General features: G+C 42.2%; 2 protein-coding genes across 3 annotated transcripts in view; both read left to right on the top strand.

Annotated features, from left to right (window-relative positions):
- The window catches only part of LOC118284791 (inositol polyphosphate 5-phosphatase K), a 7,967-nt gene extending 1,067 nt beyond the window's left edge, over nucleotides 1-6,900 (top strand). The window contains exons 2-13 of the mRNA XM_035607835.2: nucleotides 278-925; nucleotides 2,151-2,258; nucleotides 2,426-2,534; nucleotides 2,618-2,734; nucleotides 3,172-3,347; nucleotides 3,767-3,878; nucleotides 4,067-4,176; nucleotides 4,269-4,479; nucleotides 4,582-4,719; nucleotides 4,844-4,909; nucleotides 5,012-5,116; nucleotides 5,644-6,900. Of these exons, the coding sequence (XP_035463728.1) occupies nucleotides 282-925; nucleotides 2,151-2,258; nucleotides 2,426-2,534; nucleotides 2,618-2,734; nucleotides 3,172-3,347; nucleotides 3,767-3,878; nucleotides 4,067-4,176; nucleotides 4,269-4,479; nucleotides 4,582-4,719; nucleotides 4,844-4,909; nucleotides 5,012-5,116; nucleotides 5,644-6,084 (2,337 nt within the window). The 5' untranslated portion in view covers nucleotides 278-281 and the 3' untranslated portion in view covers nucleotides 6,085-6,900. The remainder of the gene's footprint in view (nucleotides 1-277; nucleotides 926-2,150; nucleotides 2,259-2,425; nucleotides 2,535-2,617; nucleotides 2,735-3,171; nucleotides 3,348-3,766; nucleotides 3,879-4,066; nucleotides 4,177-4,268; nucleotides 4,480-4,581; nucleotides 4,720-4,843; nucleotides 4,910-5,011; nucleotides 5,117-5,643) is intronic.
- Nucleotides 6,901-9,688: 2,788 nt separating this feature from the next.
- Nucleotides 9,689-19,256, top strand: mat2aa (methionine adenosyltransferase II, alpha a). 2 transcript variants are annotated; one of them, XM_035608699.2, is made up of 9 exons: nucleotides 9,689-10,110; nucleotides 11,803-11,880; nucleotides 12,581-12,703; nucleotides 14,054-14,166; nucleotides 14,280-14,423; nucleotides 14,665-14,883; nucleotides 15,090-15,272; nucleotides 16,073-16,206; nucleotides 16,318-19,256. In XM_035608699.2, exons 1-9 carry the CDS (start codon nucleotides 10,017-10,019, stop codon nucleotides 16,418-16,420), a joined length of 1,191 nt encoding a protein of 396 aa, XP_035464592.1. In that variant the 5' UTR covers nucleotides 9,689-10,016; the 3' UTR covers nucleotides 16,421-19,256. The 2 variants fall into 2 exon arrangements, with proteins under 2 accessions (XP_035464592.1, XP_035464593.1); XM_035608700.2 differs by lacking the exon at nucleotides 9,689-10,110 and adding an exon at nucleotides 10,180-10,447.
- Nucleotides 19,257-19,686: the final 430 nt, after the last annotated feature.

Below are 19,686 nucleotides of genomic sequence, written 5' to 3'. Positions count from 1 at the left end.
CAGTTGCCTATGCAAGATAACATCGTCGGCATCAGTGAGCATGAGGCGTTCAAACTAAAGCATTCGCCCATTGAAGCCTCATCCTCTGCACCAAGGCCTCACTGATACATACAGAGGTTTTGTGATTTAAGCGCACAGACAAGTTGGAGACATTGCGAAAGGTCAAAAGTCATTGTTGTTTTCGCCGTATGCTCCACTGTTTGTTTGTTTGTTTTAAATCTCACAAACACTAGAATCAGGCTGTGCTGTGATCAACCTCGTACTATACTCGTTGCAGGTCGATGGATCGCATGCGGCACAATCAAATCAGCACTGACCCGTGTGGGGCCAAACTGCAACCGGGACCCTGTGAGGTGAATGGAGCCGGTCAAGGTTTACCCCCTCAGCTCGCAATACAGGAGTCGTCTCTCATCCGTCCATCCGAGGTTCTCAACAAACAGTCTGGACTGAGCCCCGTCCAGGCGGCAGTTGTACCCGCGAAAGTGACACAGGAAATGCAGCAAGTGTGCGCGAATTCTGGGTCCGTCCCAGCAACACTGACGAGCATAAGCCGGCCACGACCGACGGCTCTCGGAAATAAACCTGCCCCAAGTCCAACCAGATTCTCAGTGGAGCCCTCCCAGGACATACATTTGATCCCAGTTTGCATCCCAGTACCTCAGTGTGCCAACGTCCTGCCGCATTCCCAGACGGAGAGCTCCTTCCCTCTGCACAGTCCTCAGAGTCCCCACAGCCCACAGTCTTACAACAGCCAGCCTTACCTGAGTCCCACTCCCAGCCTTCCCCAGCCCAACCCGAGCCCACCCACCAGTCTCAGCCCCAAGCTCGGCCTCGGTGGTCAGTCACAGAGGTGCCCCTCACCCGGGGGCTCGAAGCAGAGCCAAGTGCCGTCGGAGAAGCCAGGATTGGAGAACAATGACTTCAGGTGAGACAAAGATAAACACATTCATGAAGACATGTTATACTGTAGATTCTGTCAGTTTTACAAGATGCTGCTCTGTGCCACTGTGGCTGCTGTTCCCTGTTGTGTCTAAACACAGCAGCGGAAGCTGCCCCTGTAAGAAAGTTGATGTTCGCCAGACCAGGTCACATGAATCAAGGCTGCAAATTTCAATTAGAGCTTTATGAACCTGACAGTGTGACAGCCACATTTTGTTGGCGGCCTTCCCGGAGGCATACTTCTGTTGTTCCTCACCCATAAACAATGGCAGCTTGTAAAAATGTTTGAAATGTGTAGAGCTGTGTTTATATGAAGGATAAAATGTCTTCAGATGGCAGCAGCAACCTCTGCACATTTCTCGTCACCTAGATCATCAGGTCGATATAGATCATGGTGTTTATTGAGCATGTTTTAGCCCATTAACTACAAATCTCAAACTTTACATCTAAAGTTTGTGTTATAATCTGAGCAATTACTTTACTTTTACTCCAGCATCAAATGAAAAACGTCTCTAAAAAAAATAATCCATCCATCTAACCATGATTTATCAGTCATTACTGTCACCTTCAATTTTTTCCACCTCATACTTCTTAAAATTGCTCTTGATGGGATGTTGAAAAATTGTGCGGGAATTTGAGATTTAGTCTAAAAGCACTACACAATCAAGTAAAATAAACTATTTAAAAAAAGAAGGTATATTTGAAAGGAAATTGAGTAATTTCTGACATTAGAATGCTGCTGTTTAGCAGTTCTCAAAATGTCTTGTTTTCAATGTCCATGTTCAGAAATACAAAAATGTGATGATAATAATATATAACTTATCAATAAGCAATCAATAAACTGCTCACTGTTTACTTACTTTCTAAAGACAAACGTTTAATTGATCAATTGAGAAGATTAATCACAAATAAAGATAAAAATGTGTGTTTCTGTAATGTAATAGTGTGGTAGTTCAATTATAGTTAGATCCATCTATTTCTCTCTCTCACCTAGCACTCAACCATGCACACACACGCACACACACACACACACACACACACACACACACACACTTAGTCATCATCGAGGTACAAAGAGATGCTTAATTGTGCTCATCTTTTTTTTTTATATATACAGAAACACTGATGAAGCTATATCCCTGAGGATTACAGATAATGTCCTCCTTCCTACAGACCTTTAAATCTAATGCACCATTTCTCTCTCACGAAAGGGTGCACATCGTCACGTGGAACGTGGGCTCAGCTGTCCCGCCAGATGACATCACTTCTCTGTTTGGACCAAATGTCTCAGATGGGAGTGTTGACATGTTTATTATCGGGTAAGCAGCAAGTATTTCCACCAGGCACAGCGGTGCCAGGGAGACAGCCGGCGAGTGCCCACTCAGTCATCTGTGTTCACGTTGAGCCGTCCCCTTCTGTTACGCGTCACTGAGAAGTTTCATCTTGACGTGTTTGTGACATTTCTCTACTTTCTGGCACCTTCCAGATTCCAGGAGGTGAACTCCATGATCAACAAGAGGCTGAAGGATGCTCTTTTCTCGGACCAGTGGAGCGAGCTTTGCATGGACACACTCAGCCCTTCTGGATACGTTCTGGTCAGTGAAAGTTAAACGCGATGTTGCTCATAGCTCACATACTTGTGTTTCAATCTGAAATGTCGTCCGTCCCATCTGTTTAGGTGGCGTCGCAGCGAATGCAGGGAGTGCTGCTGCTGGTTTTGTCCAAATTCTGCCATCTTCCATTCCTCAGAGGCGTGCAGACGGAGAGTACACGCACAGGACTTGGGGGATATTGGGTACGTGCTAAGCATTGAAGAGAGCTGCTCTGAATCCAGCTCAGAGATTTATTACATTGCAAAATGTGTTGTGGGGTTGAGTCAGTGGGCTTCAGGGGGGGATGGAAATGGGGGTGTTGAAAGGTGGCGTGTGTGCTCCCTCCTGCCCGCAGGCACGTGCATGTGTGGGTGCATATGTCGGCGCGTGACCTTCATGTGTGTGTTGATGTCAGCATCACCTCTGTCTGCTGCTGGTGCAGTCTCCTTCCCTTTGAGGTCACAGCAGCAGCAGGCAGTCTGGCTTTCTGGTTCTGTGACTCCATAGCTGCAAAAAAAACATGACCTTGTCTCTGAAAATGGATCTTGTGGATACACCCTGGTGTTTCAAAAGAAAAATTATTCTATATTATAAAGACACTGCATAAGGGACCTATTTCTGTCTTTCCGCTCACTCCAAGGGGAATAAAGGCGGCGTCAGCGTGAGGATGACGATGTTCGGCCACGCGGTGTGCTTTCTCAACTGTCACCTGCCGGCACACATGAGGAACCTGGAGCAGCGGATGGAGGACTTTGAAAGCATCCTGCAACAGCAGCAGTTTGAGGGAGGGACCGCCACGGGTGTACTGGACCACGAGTGGGTGACATTATGTTAGATCATTTTGAACAAAAGGTGCACACCATCATTTAGCTCAACTAACCAGTAAATGTCACACGTTTGCAGTTAAGCAAGTTAAGGTTTGAGAAATCTGAGGCACTCAAGAGGGTAACACGTTTAAAATGCCTATAATATAACTCGACACGCAGGCATAGTTTTAGTTGTTACCGCGACTGAACAGCAGAGAGACACCCTTTACAACCGGGCAACACTATAAGAAATATGTTTTTTAATCAAGATTTTATTTTTATTTTCACCGAATTGTTTCATGACTCAGGCATTCACTAATAATAAATCCATCTCTATTACATAATGAAGCTTAAACGTCTCACGATTTGATATTGAATGCATCTTGAGTAAATGAAACATGTCTCAACTGTATCTTTTCCTGTCCCCAGTGTTGTGTTTTGGTTCGGAGATTTAAATTTCCGTATTGAAGACTATGACATCCACGTGGTGAAATGTGCCATCGACAGCGACAAGCTGCCTCTTCTGTTGGAGCGGGACCAGGTGGGGTGCCTCCAGCGCTTTAAAACATTCACCTGTTCACAGAGACACATGGACTTTACGCCGCCTGTTTGTCTCTCATATATCAACCAATAGAGGGCGCTGTTATTCAAACTTAACAGACTTCACATTCTAGTCAGGTTGGATGAGAATCATCTTGTTCTGTTCTCATCATTTGTCTCACTCTACAGCTCAACATGGCTAAAAACACAGAGGCCATCCTGGAAGGCTTCATGGAGGGACCTCTCAAATTCCCACCTACTTATAAGTTCGATGTGGGCACTCACACATACGACACCAGGTTTGTAACGTTGCCTCAATCACAAGCGTAAAAGTAATGCATTTTGTCTTGTACATCTGTTGAACTGTGAGTTTTTTCTTAATTCATGTCAGCGCCAAGAAGAGGAAACCTGCCTGGACGGATCGCATCCTCTGGCGCCTTCGACGCACCGGCTCCCCAGTTCCTACCCACAATGCAGCGCTGCAGCGGGGTCTGACCTCATGGCTGGGCGGCGCAACCAAAGTGACACAGCACACGTACCGAAGTCACATGGGCTACACCATCAGTGACCACAAGCCTGTTTCTGCCCTGTTCTCCCTGCACGTGAGACAACATTTTATACATGTTCTCAATCACACTGCAGCGAACTGTCTCTCTTTTTATGGTTTATTCCTCTTTTCTGTGCCGTGTTCTCTTTTCCTCCAGTTCCCATTCAAGGTGACCATGCCCATGGTGGAGCTGCAGTTTAATAAGGAGTGGTTTAAAGTCTCAGATGCTACCGTCAGATTCACTTTAGCGTCAACTTATCAGCGCAGCTCGTGGGACTGGGTTGCGATATATAAGGTAATCCTCACTTCATTACAGTCCAACCTCACACCTACAAAAAAAATCATTTGTTTTAGATTCTACCTAATTGACTCCCACTGTCAGTATGTTACCGTTATGGCCTTCTTTTCTATCTGCACAGGTTGGATTCAGACATCACAAAGATTACCAGGCCTATGTGTGGGCCAAGGGAGAGCATGCAACACAGGTGTGTGTCACATACTAAAAACTCACCAATGTTCCGTCAACGTATTTTGTACCACAGCCGAACTCGCAGCTGACATTTTTCTTTCTTTTCCTCTCACTCCAGGTGACATTTTCAGAGGAGGATTTGCCGAGAGATGACTGTGAATACCTCCTTGGTTACTACAGCAATAATATGAACAGTATTGTTGGACTGTCAACGCCTGTTCAGGTACAGTGAGAAAAAGTTGCTTTCTTGCTCCTTTAATGGATATATGCTACTTTTTGAATAGAACTTTGAGATCGAAAGATTTGTTAATTAATCCATTAATCAACTGAGAGAAAATTAGTGCGAGACAATTTGGATTATCAATTGTTTTCAGTCATTCAAAAAGCCAAATTCCAGTCCCCAAAATGTGAGAACTACTTACTTACTTCCTAAAGTGTTTACCTTTTTAACTACCTTTATGATTCTACTCCACTACATTTCAGAGGGAAATGTTGCACTTTTCCCTCGACCTGCATGCGTCTGAGATACAGTACAATATATAATAATATAACTCTGACAGGGGACATTCTGCTGCACAATGAGTAGTTTTATTTTGATGGTACATTTTGCTGATAATTCAGTCGCACTTTTAGTTAAGTAGTATGTTGCATGTATATGGCCTCTTTTAAAATGGGGTGGAGAAGTATGCCCACATGGTGTCCTGTCAGCACACCTGCTCATGAGGTCGTCTTCTCTCGTATCCCCAACAGATTAAGTTACCAGTCCACAGCCCCACCATACATCGCTCGGACAGCTCCGATGTCAGCTCAGAAGACGATAGCACTCTTGTCCTGCTGGCTCCAAACTCCCGCAGCCCGAGCCCTAACACAGGCAAACACCACCATCGCCACCGGCGCAGCCGCAGCCCGGCAGTTCCGGCTCTCTCCTCCAACCCCCTCCCCTCCCTGCAGGGCCTCAGCCTCTGTCCTCGCTCTAAAGAAGGCCAGGCGCCAAGCCGCTCCCCCTGCTCTGCTGCTAAGAAAGAGCGACTGGTGTCCCCCGGCACTGTGCCATCGCCATCCATCAGCCCGCTCAGTCCTCGCAGCCCCGTCTCTCCAGGTGGCGGAGTGACTGCACCAGAGGCCCTGATCGCCGCCATCTTAGGTGAACACAGACCAGCTCAGGTTAGCCCCACGGGCTCAAACAGATAGGGAAGGCCGGGGAAACAGACACTGCAGAGAAATTAACATCAATAACTAAAAGCAGGTACTGTCTGTGTGTGACCCCACACTGTCACTGTGCTGGTAGAAGCAGCACATTTAACGACTCCTAATGTAGTTTGCCAACATTCCACGTTGTAGCCCTGCAGTTCTGTTTCTGAATCTACCATCAGCTCATACACTGTGTGTATCTTGAACTCAAAGATGTGCCCAGACCCCTGACGACAAGTGCTTTTATAGACTCATAAGCTATATCATACGTAAACAACCATATTGAATGTGAAGCCAGAGTTCTTATTGACAGCAATACGGATCTTTGTTAACAGTCTTCTTTCAAAATGAGGGCTCTGGACCAGAAGCACTGATGGTATCATAGTTCACCATGGAGAGTGCGTGTGTGTGTGTGTGTGTGTCTGTGTGTGTGTGTGTGTGTGTGTCTCTGGGTTTATGTGTAAGCCTGTGTTCAAACATAAATGTGTGTGATTTGCATTTTGGACCAGAAGATGGTTTGAATATTTGAACTCAATAGTTTCTGGCCTGTATTCAAAAAATGAAGATAATGAATACATGAATAGAGATAGAGCATTTTACCGACTCAATCAATTTGAAGCTATATGTGACCACGTGACCTCGACAGTAATCCTAGATCAATGCTCTTATTCTTAGCAGCTTTGTGAATACAGCCCCTGTTCTATGGAGCTCAGTGAGTGGATGTTTAGACCAAAGTGGTCCTTTGGCTTTAAGCAAAACACTGTTATTTATCTGTGTGAGTGTGCACAATAAAAAAGGTCGGACAAGACAAAAGGACTTTCATCTGTTTGTGTGTACATGTGTGTGGAGGTGAGGACTCAAAGTCAAAAAACAATTTGAGTTAGAGTGGAGATTTGAATATTACAATTATTTGTAATATAAAAATTAAGTAAATACTTTAATACCGGGGACTCTGAAACTTCACCTATAGCCTTTTTAAAATTGACTTAATTCCTACCCAACCCAAAGAGAGAGACTCACGTTGTTGAAAAGTTTGCTGCAAATCGAAATTTCTACTTAAACTCAATTTTCCTGACAACAGACGTGACAGCTGTTTAAAGAGAACAAAATGGCATCAAGACATGGACTTGAAGTCATCTCTTCATAGCAGAAATTCAAGGCTCACAGTACTTGAATTGAATTATCAGTATTTGTTATAAGTACAAAACACGGACTTTGTCCTCGTGTGGATGTGTCTAACCTATGGGTTGCACTGCAAAGGTTAAAAAAAAATCCAGTAATGTTCAAATAGAAACAACCAAACAAATATATCCATCACACCCACACAATTAGTTTTAGACAAAGAAGATCTCGAGGTTTCCACGGAGACAGAGACGAGTGTACGCGGCTTACGGTTTTGTCCTGATGTTTGTAATCAAGATTATCACTTTTGGATTAGCAAGCAGATCTAAAACCAAGGAGAGTCACAGGGGTGGAGAGGCAAAACAAGCCGCACAGTCTCCTTGGTCCTATTGTTTTATCAGACGGTCAGACAGATATTAGGCATCTGATGCCTACAGCAGGAGGTTGGGCCATAACGTAGCCAGACACTTTCATTTGGAATTCATGTATAGACTGCAAAAAGTTTAGATTACAGATCCACCATCACGACTGCCACTGCCAGTGTTTTTGTTCCCCACCAAACACTATGGAGGAGTTTCGAAGTTGAAAAGTCACAAATAAACTAGAAAATTTCTAGATGAAAGTCGAAGGATATGTCAAATTGCTAACAGTACGACAGGTGGGGGGAAAAAGTGTTTGTTAATGATCCAGCCTCCAGGCAGTATGAGCAACTGTCGCTGAAACTGGAATAACAACCCCTTGGTCCACACAGGTGTTGTGGACACAAGAAGTGTTTAAGTCTCCGGGGAAGGGATGAAAGGACAGCACTGTAAGTGGGAGAAAGTTGGCTTGTTTAGTTGACTTAAAAACATCTGAATCCTGCCCTGAAGAGTTAGTTAGTCAACTAGACGCATGGCTCCACACAGGAGAGGCGGCTCCTCGGGGCAGGATTCAGTCGTCTATCTACATCTAAAGGACAAGGGACACAGACATTATTCTGGACAGGGAAGAAGGATGGTTTCTCACTGAGAAAAGAGGAGAGATATTCTTCATCTACAAGAACATATCAACTATATTCCCTATTCTCAACATTTCAACTATATTCACTGTTCTCAACATTTCAACTATATTCCCTATTCTCAACATTTCAACTATATTCACTGTTCTCAACATTTCAACTATATTCACTGTTCTCAACATTTCAACTATATTCACTATTCTCAACATTTCAACTTTACTCTCAACATTTCAACTATATTCACTGTTCTCAACATTTCAACTATATTCACTATTCTCAACATTTCAACTTTACTCTCAACATTTCAACTATATTCACTGTTCTCAACATTTCAACTATATTCACTTTTCTCAACATTTCAACTTTACTCTCAACATATCAACTATATTCACTGTTCTCAATATTTCAACTATATTCACTATTCTCAATATTTCAACTATTTACTCTTCTCAACATTTCAACTATATTCACTGTTCTCAACATTTCAACTATATTCACTGTTCTCAACATATCAACTATATTCACTGTTCTCAACATTTCAACTATATTCACTGTTCTCAACATTTCAACTATATTCACTGTTCTCAACATATCAACTATATTCACTGTTCTCAACATATCAACTATATTCACTGTTCTCAACATTTCAACTATATTCACTGTTCTCAACATTTCAACTATATTCACTATTCTCAACATTTCAACTATATTCACTGTTCTCAACATTTCAACTATATTCACTGTTCTCAACATATCAACTATATTCACTGTTCTCAACATTTCAACTATATTCACTGTTCTCAATATTTCAACTATATTCACTGTTCTCAACATTTCAACTATATTCACTGTTCTCAACATATCAACTATATTCACTGTTCTCAATATTTCAACTATATTCACTATTCTCAACATTTCAACTATGTTCACTGTTCTCAACATTTCAACTTTACTCTTAACATATCAACTATATTCACTGTTCTCAACATTTCAGCTATATTCACTGTTCTCAATATTTCAACTTTACTCTCAACATTTCAACTATATTCACTGTTCTCAACATTTCAACTATATTCACTGTTCTCAATATTTCAACTATATTCACTGTTCTCAATATTTCAACTTTACTCTCAACATTTCAACTATATTCACTGTTCTCAATATTTCAACTTTACTCTCAACATTTCAACTATATTCACTTTCCTCATCATCTCAACTATATTCACTGTTCTCATCATTTCAACTATATTCACTTTCCTCATCATCTCAACTATATTCACTGTTCTCATCATTTCAACTATATTCACTTTCCTCATCATCTCAACTATACTCTCAACATGTTGACTTATTTCTCAACATTTCGACATTATTCAAGAATTACAAAAGTCTTGAGTTAGACTTTTTTCTCGACACATCCTCTGTCTTGCAGAGAAGTGCCACTTCTTCTGCCTCTTCCACACCGCGCTGCTCGTGTGGCCCCTGTGGAGACCTTCCTTTCTTCCCGTCCTCCGCGGGAGCACACGCCCTCCTCGCACCACATGGCCGGAGCCCCACAACAACATTGGCTGCGGAGAAAATGACCTGAAGCCTCAATACAAAGTCAAAGAACTGGACGACAACAGTTTGGTTCAGACGCTTTATACAATCCGCTGCCGGGAGTCGCAGCTCAGACCGGGGTCGGGACTTGACGAGTGTGTGTGTGTGTGTGAGAGAGAGAGAGAGAGAGAGCGGCTAGCCTGTTAGCCTGTTAGCCTGTTAGCGTACAGTGTGTGTGTGTGTGTGCGTGTGCGTGCGTGTGTGTCCACTGACTACAATGAACGTGAACCTGAACGGCGACCACTGCGGCTCGTTCCCCGACGAGGACTGCTTCCTGTTCACGTCCGAGTCGGTGGGAGAAGGACACCCCGGTGAGTGTGCGCCCGGCGCGGCGACGTCCCGCTGGCCGCTCGGACAAGGTCGTGCGCGTGCGCGCGCGCGGCTGTTAGCTCGGCGTGCTCGTGTTGTCAAGTGCGCCGGTCAGCTGCTCCTCCGGCTCCGGCTCCGGCTCCGGCCGCACGTTTACAAACAGGCTGCTCACACGGGGCGAGCGTAGCCCGCGTCGTTGCTCACACGCTCACCGGTGACACACCCGGGGGGGGACGCAGGTTTCGGGGGATACTGAGAACCGCGGCGGCGGCGGCGGCTAGCTGTGCTAAGCTAACCTCACGTTTAACGAGGGGCTGTCAATCATGCGGCTACTCACAGGTTTGATTGTTCACATGTTTCTTCTCCACCTACGAATTTAGAGCATTTCTGCACCTTGTGAGCCACGAGAACACAGTGAAGACAACACGTGCATTTTTTTTTTAAACCTGTTTAGTCCAGAACTGCGACGGTTAATCGATTAATCGCCGACAATATTGATAATCGATTAATCGTTTCAAGTAGTTTTTATTTATGAAAAAGTGTCAAAATTCTCTGATTTCAGCTTTTAAAAATTGGGAATATTTTCTGGTGTCTTTGCTCCTCTGTGACAGTGAGCTGAATATCTTTGGTGTGTGGACAAAACAAAACATCATCTTGGTGGTTTTGGCGAAACACCCATACCACATTTTTCACCATTTTACAACGTTTTATTATCGAGAAAATAATCAACAGATTTATCGATGATGAAAATAATGGTTCGTTGCAGCCCTAGTTAAGTCCAACGGAAGCACTATTGTGCTCAGCAAAAGCAAGTTTTCCCTAAAATGTGAGAAAAATCCCTCAAATTACTTTGCAAATACGTCACAGGAGGATATGCGATTGTTTTAATATTTTATTAATTAGACCAGTGTCACTTTTAAGTGTACCATATGCATTTAACATGTTTATTTTTTAATGAACGAATGATAAAAGAGTCATCTTTGTTTATTAATGGACTACACAAAAGTCACTATGTTTCCTGGGATAAGTGCGACACATTAATGTTAACATTTGCACCTTGACATAGAAAAGCACCAGTAGTGAACATTTAGTTGTCAGACTTGCAGTGGGGGCAGCTCTAATGAAACGGATAATAGGCTTACCAGCACTCCTAAATATAGGCACTGCAGGGGCTGCTGCTCAACTGTGGGTGCAAAGTAGTCACATTCACACACTTTATTGTTTCAGGACAGTAGAAGCCCCTGCAGAGATCTCTACTCTTGGCGTGCTTCCTCATTTTATACTTTGCGACTAAGGCGAGTGATCAGTAATGTGCCTCCAGGCCTTGAGGGATGAAGAAGTCAAACACGGTTCCACACTGCGTGTCCTTAAACAAGGAGGAGAAGTTAGAAGTGTGTTCATCAGTATTTGAACATGAGTAATCATCAGCTTCATGCAAACTGATGTGTGAATCTGTAAATGTTAAACCCCAACTAAGGCACCAACGGTGACTATATTGTAAATAATCCATTTTAGAAGTCTTGAAATAGCATTTATGGAAAGTGTTGAGCTTATATTCACTCTTTATACACTGCGTCGCCTTCCTTTTGACAGCTTACATAAACTGCTGTCAGTTTTTATCCATAATTAGAACTGAAGTGTTTTTGTGTGTTTTACAAAAGGTCTAAAAAAAATTCTCTCATGTTAATCCACAGATAAGATTTGTGACCAAATCAGTGATGCTGTGTTGGATGCCCACCTCAGACAAGACCCTAATGCCAAAGTAGCATGTGGTAAGTCTCGGGACAGCAAAGCAAGTCGACTATCGGGCTGTATTTGTCATTAAAATGTGCATATGCCAGATGAAGATAAAATAGAGGTATATTACCTACTGAGTCTCTTGGTTCTGCTTTACCTAAACCTCAGCGTACATACCAGAGTTGACCTTCCAGAAAGGCATGAAGTTGAGCAACTTGGTGAAAGGGGGTAGGACAACTATTTAGTCGGCTATTAAAGTCAGTCTAACCAGTTATAGCTGATGGTCCTGTCATTGTAAAGATTTAGGCCTTCAAACGGAACAATGCCATGAGGAGTGTCAACATTTTTTAGAAGTAGATTATTTGCATTTTATGTTCTAGACGTGCCACAGATCTATCTGACGGATCTTCCAAAATGGCGAGTGCGAGTTCACACTTTGCATCAAGGTCTTTAAGTGTTGTATGGTGGCTTTGGATGTTGAGAATAATGCAGCAACAACTTGTATATTAATCAGTTAAGTAATTTCAGAAATGCCAAATATTCAACAGTTATAGGTTCTAAAAAGGGAGGATTAAATGCTCCTCTTGATCTTAGGTTATAGTTAACTGACTATCGTCGGGACTGTTTTGGACTGTGGTCATACAAAATAAGATATAGAATGATGTCATATTTGTGTTTGTTTAGGATGTTTTCAATCTGACTCATCCCTCACGCTGCACATCATTGTGTCCTCAGAGACTGTTGCTAAGACGGGCATGATACTGCTCGCCGGGGAGATCACTTCCAGGGCCAACGTTGACTACCAGAAGATTGTCAGAGAGGCAATCAAGCACATTGGCTATGATGACTCCTCCAAAGGTACAGTGAGGAAAGTTGGTTTGCTGTGAGTTTTGATGATCAGGTTGAGATTCGTGATGTAAAACCCTCTGTCTTTAGTACAATTAAAGGAATTTTGCTTCCTTTCCCTCTGCAATGCCTGTCACTGGTCCTGACCCAGAGGGGATTCTTAGAAAAAAATGCAGAAATGCAGTGTCTTGCCAGATGCTTATCAGCTGCTTAGCTGAAGGCATATTGTTAAGATTTTATCTGTACAACACCCCTTACTGATACTGCTTGTCGAGTCGGTTCTTGAGTGGTACTCTTTTCAGTTCTTTTTGTAATTTTCGAAATTAAAAGAACAAAAAAAAAAAAATTAATGCAGGATTTTTTTTTAATTAAAAATGTTCCGCCTCTGCTTTGAGTGAGTTAACGACACTTCATATGATGCTCTGACAACGTCAGAATGAATTAATGAACACATCTGTGAGAATCCGCTGTATAATGTGACTTTGTCACTTTGTGTAACTAACTAACTAACTATAATTTGACTTTTAATCGTCAAACATGCTTGAATAATTAAGTTAATTTAGTCAACCTTTGTGGGCCCCAGACTGTTGGCTTACATAAGCAGCTTACAAATCGGCTCAACGACGGTGACAATTAATAATACCACAGTGTTAAATTCTTAGGCGCAGGGCTGTTTGACAAAGAGTCTTTGTACCCATCCCTCCACTGTACACTTATATTGTTAATGAGACTAATCCAGCCCGACCTGTTCTGGACAGTTTGTTCACAAATAATGAGACAAATTTGATAATAAGTGACAAAAAGTTATTAAATTAAAGTAAGTGCATACTGTATATGAAAGTTGACAATCATCACAATGTCATCACGGTGATCCCCCCACAGCCAGGTGCACCCCTGCAGCACACTATAATCCAAGTATTTCTGCTGTAACGTGTATCCGACATATTAAAACTACAACTGTATACTAGTTAATTTTACACACCTTATTTCTATGAGTTTCTTGTTAAAAAATACTGAAGTTCATGGTTCAAAAATTTCAGAGTCCCAGTGTGTAATTTTTGTACTTTTCTGGCGGCATCTGGTGGTAAAGTTGCAAACCGCAGCCGACTAAGCACCCAACAGGGGGCGCTTTATGGTGGCGCACCGCTGATTCAATAAAATGAATGAAAACTCAGTTTGGAGAATTCCAGACAATGACAAATGTCTCATTCTGTTGAATTTGATGCCACGCACCACCATTATTTTAACTGGTGGAAGATCAGCAGACATTGTCAAACCCTATTCAGACTTTCAGAGGAAGAATGGTGACGACTGAGACGTGAAACAACTGTGACATTGAGGCTTCGTCGTCCTGTTTTACAGGTTTTGACTATAAGACCTGCAATGTGCTGGTGGCGTTGGAGCAGCAGTCACCTGACATTGCTCAGGGTGTTCACCTTGACCGAAAAGAAGTGGACGTGGGAGCCGGTGACCAGGTTAAGAGTGTTCAAACATTTATCGGGTTCGATCCACACACCAGAAATGTAGTGGTAACTGAGGTTGTTGTGTTTCCGTCTTGTTCTCACGCTTGCGACTGCACCTCTGACAGGGTCTGATGTTTGGATATGCCACTGATGAGACTGACGAGTGTATGCCCCTCACCATCATCCTGGCCCACAAGCTCAATGCCAAGATGGCGGAATTACGCCGAGATGGAACCCTGCCGTGGCTCCGACCCGATTCCAAAACTCAGGTTGGACGAGGAAACTGTGTCTCTACCTCCACACAGTCTGTCTGCATTGCTTAGAAAAGTCCAACACTGAAAACTTTGTATTTCAATTTCTTTTTTTGGCCTCATGTAATACTTGGGTTTAATGTTTCTTTCCATACATACAGTAGATTTGAAAGATGGTGCACCTGAAATGAAAATAACACTAGAACAGATGGTAATCTCTTCCATACTTATAAATTCATAATTTGTTTGTCCACTTCAGGTGACCGTTCAGTACCGGCAGAATCAAGGTGCCATGGTGCCACTGCGTGTCCACACCGTCGTGGTGTCCGTGCAGCACGACGAGGCCGTGAGGTTGGACGAGATGCGTCAGCGTCTCAAGGAGCAGGTGGTGAAAGCTGTGATTCCCAGTGGCTACCTCGATGACAACACCATATACCACCTGCAGCCCAGCGGCCGCTTTGTCATCGGAGGACCTCAAGTGAGACGAGAGCTTCTTTAAAATCTCTGATCTGTCTTCTTTAGTCACACCAAGATAAGGAATGTGGATTTAGTTCCGCTTCAGTGGCCTGATTCCACGTCTGATGATATATATATTTTTTTAAAGTAGCTTCTCTGCAACGTCTTTGTCTCAAATGTTCATAAACATCAGAGTCATGTATATAATGAGCCTGATTCTTCCCAAAGGGTGACGCTGGTCTGACGGGGCGCAAAATCATTGTCGATACCTACGGGGGTTGGGGGGCTCACGGAGGTGGAGCTTTTTCTGGGAAGGACTACACAAAGGTAGACCGCTCTGCTGCCTACGCTGCCCGCTGGGTGGCCAAATCTCTGGTGAAGGCCAGGCTCTGTAGGCGTGTGTTGGTCCAGGTGAGGACACAGTATGATAAAGTGCTTAAGAGGTGGTACGCCCAAAATATGTATATTTAATATTTTATATATATATATATATATATATATGTGTATATATATATATATATGTGTATATATATATATATATATATATATATGTGTATATATATATATATATATATATATATAACAGTATTGGTATCAAAGACTCAACCACCTGTAGACCTGAACAAGATACTGTTTTAAGCAAATGAATGCTTTGTGTGTCACCTGTTCACAGCTGATTGAGTCGAGTGTAAGTCTCAACCTAAGTTGTGTAAATTTGCCAGAAAGTCAGGAGACTCAGACTTAGAGGATTTTCGAGTCAGATGTCTGGCGATGATATTTGACGGCTTAAAGAAATACAAAAACAACATGATCAGCTGATGCACTCTCACTAGCATGAAGCAAATGACATTATTAATAGATTTGCCTTCAGATATCAACTGTTCTGACCATTTTTACTCTTAAAACATAACAGGTTCTCAGTGCTCTCACACGGACAAACTATGTAACTGGGGATTTCTAAATGACCTCAAGCACTGTACAATCTTTTCTATACCTTCTAGACATATCTGTGGTAAAATGATTTATCCATGTAACTTTTTCTTGGTAGGAATGGCAAAGCTTACCGTTAACATTTTTACATTCCTGTTTCAAGGTACAAATTGAAAAACTTGAAACAACATTAATTATCAATTGCTTTCTAGTTCCTTCACCTTGTCTCTTGTTTTAGATGAAGTTATTAATGTGTGCATAATTGTTGACAACCGTTTTAGGTGTCCTATGCCATTGGAGTTGCCCATCCCCTCTCTATCTCCATTTTCCACTATGGGACCTCACAGAAGAGCGAGAAAGAGCTGCTGGACATTGTGAGGAAAAACTTTGACCTCCGTCCAGGAGTTATCGTGAGGTATGGTGTGCCGTCTAATTTTAAATTAAAAAAAATTCTAACATGCAATTAAAATCCCAGATGCATACATTTCACACATCTGTGTTAATGATAATTTTATTTCTCTCTCAGGGAGCTTGACCTCAAGAAGCCAATCTACCAAGGCACAGCAGCTTATGGTCACTTTGGTCGAGACGTCTTTTCGTGGGAGGTGCCCAAGAAGCTGAAATACTGAACCCCCTCCTCTTACCTCCCAGCGGGCCTTAGGTGTATAAACCTGTTTGTCTTCTTACCTCCTTCCTCCTCCTCTCCCTCCTCCTCCTCCTCCTTCCCCTTTCTCCTTAGCCACATCACCACAGCCTCTACAACATAAAACATGTCCCCTCCCACCTGCTGGTCGCGTACACATCCTTGAAGAGAGAACTGGATGTATTTCAGTTGCAAAAATATTCAACTGCGCACACGTGTCAGAGAAGTTGTACAGATTTGACCAGTGCTGCCAGCTTTTATTTAACTTTGTTCTGGCAGTTAATTGTTTTTGCAGCATTAACAGTTACAGGTATTATTGACAGTTTATATCCAAACTATTTACCCTGTTTTTAAAATGAGGCCTGCATTGCAGTTTAGGTGTACAATCAATCAGAGATTGGCAACATGTCATTTTCAGTGTCACCTAACTTTTGTTCGGTGTTGCATCAGCTCTGTTCCCCGTACAGCACATGCCTTCTCTGTTTTTTAAATTTTGATGGCACGAATGGGGTCGAGTGAGTATTAAAAACCTGCTTTTTCTAGTTTCCTTCATGGTGCCGTCCCTTCAGGCCAGGTTGTTCTGACGTTTTACAGAGAAGTCAGAAGCTGCTAATAACCTTGTGGTTGTGTCTGGCTGCACCGTGAAATCACTCCATTTTTGTAATTTATGTTGGTTTAAATGTCATGTGAACGTTTCAGATGATGTGTCAATGTTCTACTGACCAAAAACATTGACAAAAAGTCATGGCACAGCGTTCGCCCTTACTTTAACTGACTCTGGGTGTAGCTACAGAGAAACCCAGGCCCAGTTGACTCTGGACAGGGGCTGCCTTTATTCCATGGAGAGACACCATACTTGAAATTATTTATATAATGTTTGACCAGCAAGTGGAGGAGAACTGAATAACGTGTGCCACAATCTACTATATCTAAAATGGTTTTCCACTCGATTACACATTCTGACACCAACAGTCATTAATAATAGAAAAAAAAAACTGGACTGCTTTGGAAAAACGAGAAGAGCAGAGCCAACGAGAGCTAACAGACCAAGACAAAGAGATAAGCGGCAGCGCACAATCAGCTTAGTGAATGTAAGACACGACTGCTCTTGTCTTCCCAGCACAGTTCTGTCAGAAGGAGAAAATGGGATCAGATTTTTCACTGTATTCTTGTGGATTTGAATCTTCCACTGAACTCGCACAGCACATTAGTTCAAGTAACCCAAGATGGAAAAGACTTGTTTTCAATGTTACATGTACAGTAGTTCCCAAATGAATGTTGAGCTTGCAGCTGAAACTTTTTCTTTTTCTTTTATTTATTCATGTTTTTTTAAACTTATTTGCTCTTTACACCCTGTGGGTAATGATGACAGTAGTAAAAATCTCTGCTACCTTTTCCTTCTTTTACTTTATAGGAAATGTACATAAGATGAGGAAAGACCCTGGCCCGACTTTGAATGCTTCCCCAGTTTCCCCGTTACTTGATTTTTTTCTCCTGGACGTATATTAACACCAAGGTTGTATTGGAAAATTATACTCAACTAAAAGTACTGTTAATGTTACTCAATTAGAAATAAAATAACTTCCATAAAAACATCATTCAGATTTTTTCAGTCAGTTAAAATGTACTCTGAGGAAATGTTACTGCGTTTCATTTCAAAGGGTCAAAGAGTAGGGTTAAGAATGAAAAAAAATTAGGCAACCAATGCAAATATGCTGTCCCAGGTGAGAAAGTGATAAATTCCAAAATGCATATAACTGATTTGTTGATAGTCTGTGAATATCACAGTGGGTGTCCAGAGACTTCATGGATCAGTATTTAGCTACATTAATGAAATTACCAGAAGAAAACTGCAGAAAATGTGGAGATGTTTAAAAAACAGAAACTCCACAGCGGCTGCACGCAGCCGACAAATGGACTAAACACTTCGTTGCTTGGAAGACGGAAGGCATAGAACCGGCATTCAGTCCAGCACATACCTCGGCCCAGGCCCAACAGTCCCCTTATGAAACCACATTAAATCCATTTGATCCTAATTTAATTTTTATTCCCATAAAGATTTGATAGATTTTTTTTTTTCATCACTATCCATGGATTATTATTTGGGATATTGGTGAAAGTGTCAGAAAATGCTACACAGTTCCTGGAAGCACCCCTTTGTCCACGTATTCGCCAACATGTTACGTTTTCTTTCTTGGCCCATCCTACCACCAAATCTTGTGGAAGTCCGTTCAGTAGTGTTTCTGCATATGCCTGCTGACGAACCAACCAACAAATAGGCGTGGGTAAAAACATAACCTCATTAGTGAAGATGTATTTTCTACTAAGATTACACTGACATCTCGTCTTTGATTCGTCTGATGTGGCGCCACCTCGTGGTTCCACGGGTGTTTTCCAGAGGAACCTCAGTAGCCACAAAGTGGTGCTGTAGGAGCATTTTAAATTCATCCATCTTGCTGTGATCATGCGGTGAATGACTCCACGTTATGTTTTGCATTCCTCTAGCTCCTCCACAACCAAATGCCTGGTTGGTGTTGTACAGAGAAACCAGCCTGTTTACATGTTGATGGTGGGCTAGAAGAAACATTTTTTTTCCACTGTTGAGTCTGTCAGTGTGGTTGCTGAATGTGTAAAAGTGCCTTTTCTGCAATGACCCGCGAATATCTAACTCCTTACCTCTTCACCTCCCACCCCCCAGTTTCTACCCTATGGCTGTAAAATGTCCCTCTTCAAAAACTCAAACTGAGGAGTCTGATGTGGTGTTGAGTTTCTCTTTTAAACCCTTCAAATAAACCGCACACATGCTTGTGCTTATGGCCTGAGCTCTTGGCTGTTTGTTTTCTGTATCATATGTAAGTTATAACACTTCACTTAATTAATTGAAACGTCATTTGTATGTGGAGGTTGTTTGCAACAACCAGTGGCAAGATATTGAGAGCAGCTGTAGGCCTCAGTAAAAACAACAACGTGTGTGTCAGAATATAAACTCCCTAATTTTTAAGATTCATTTATTTTAATTTCATATAAGATTTCCATCCATTTTGATTACACAGAATTAACAAACAAACTCAACGTTATGCCTATTTGTCAGTGAAACATGAATGAAACAAGTCATTTATGTAATAGCTGTTATAAACCCAATGTGTTTCAAATACACAATAACTAGATTTACGCTTCTATAATCAATAAATTGAATTTGTTCCAAATTCATAAGCCTATTTGATCACATTCAGTTTATTGGTTTGTTTGTGT

This window comes from Scophthalmus maximus, chromosome 20 (assembly GCF_022379125.1).
Source record: "Scophthalmus maximus strain ysfricsl-2021 chromosome 20, ASM2237912v1, whole genome shotgun sequence".
Taxonomy (NCBI): Eukaryota; Metazoa; Chordata; class Actinopteri; order Pleuronectiformes; family Scophthalmidae; genus Scophthalmus; species Scophthalmus maximus.
This window is presented reverse-complemented; position numbering and strand designations above follow the sequence as displayed.

What these genes read in the sequence shown, in the direction of transcription:
- mat2aa (XM_035608699.2), top strand. Translation starts at nt 10,017, where the DNA reads ATGAACGTGAACCTGAACGGCGACCACTGCGGCTCGTTCCCCGACGAG. An exon ending in CTATGATGACTCCTCCAAAG is followed by an intron (nt 12,704 to 14,053) that starts GTACAGTGAGGA and finishes CCTGTTTTACAG; the next exon opens with GTTTTGACTATAAGACCTGC. An exon ending in TTGTCATCGGAGGACCTCAA is followed by an intron (nt 14,884 to 15,089) that starts GTGAGACGAGAG and finishes TTCTTCCCAAAG; the next exon opens with GGTGACGCTGGTCTGACGGG.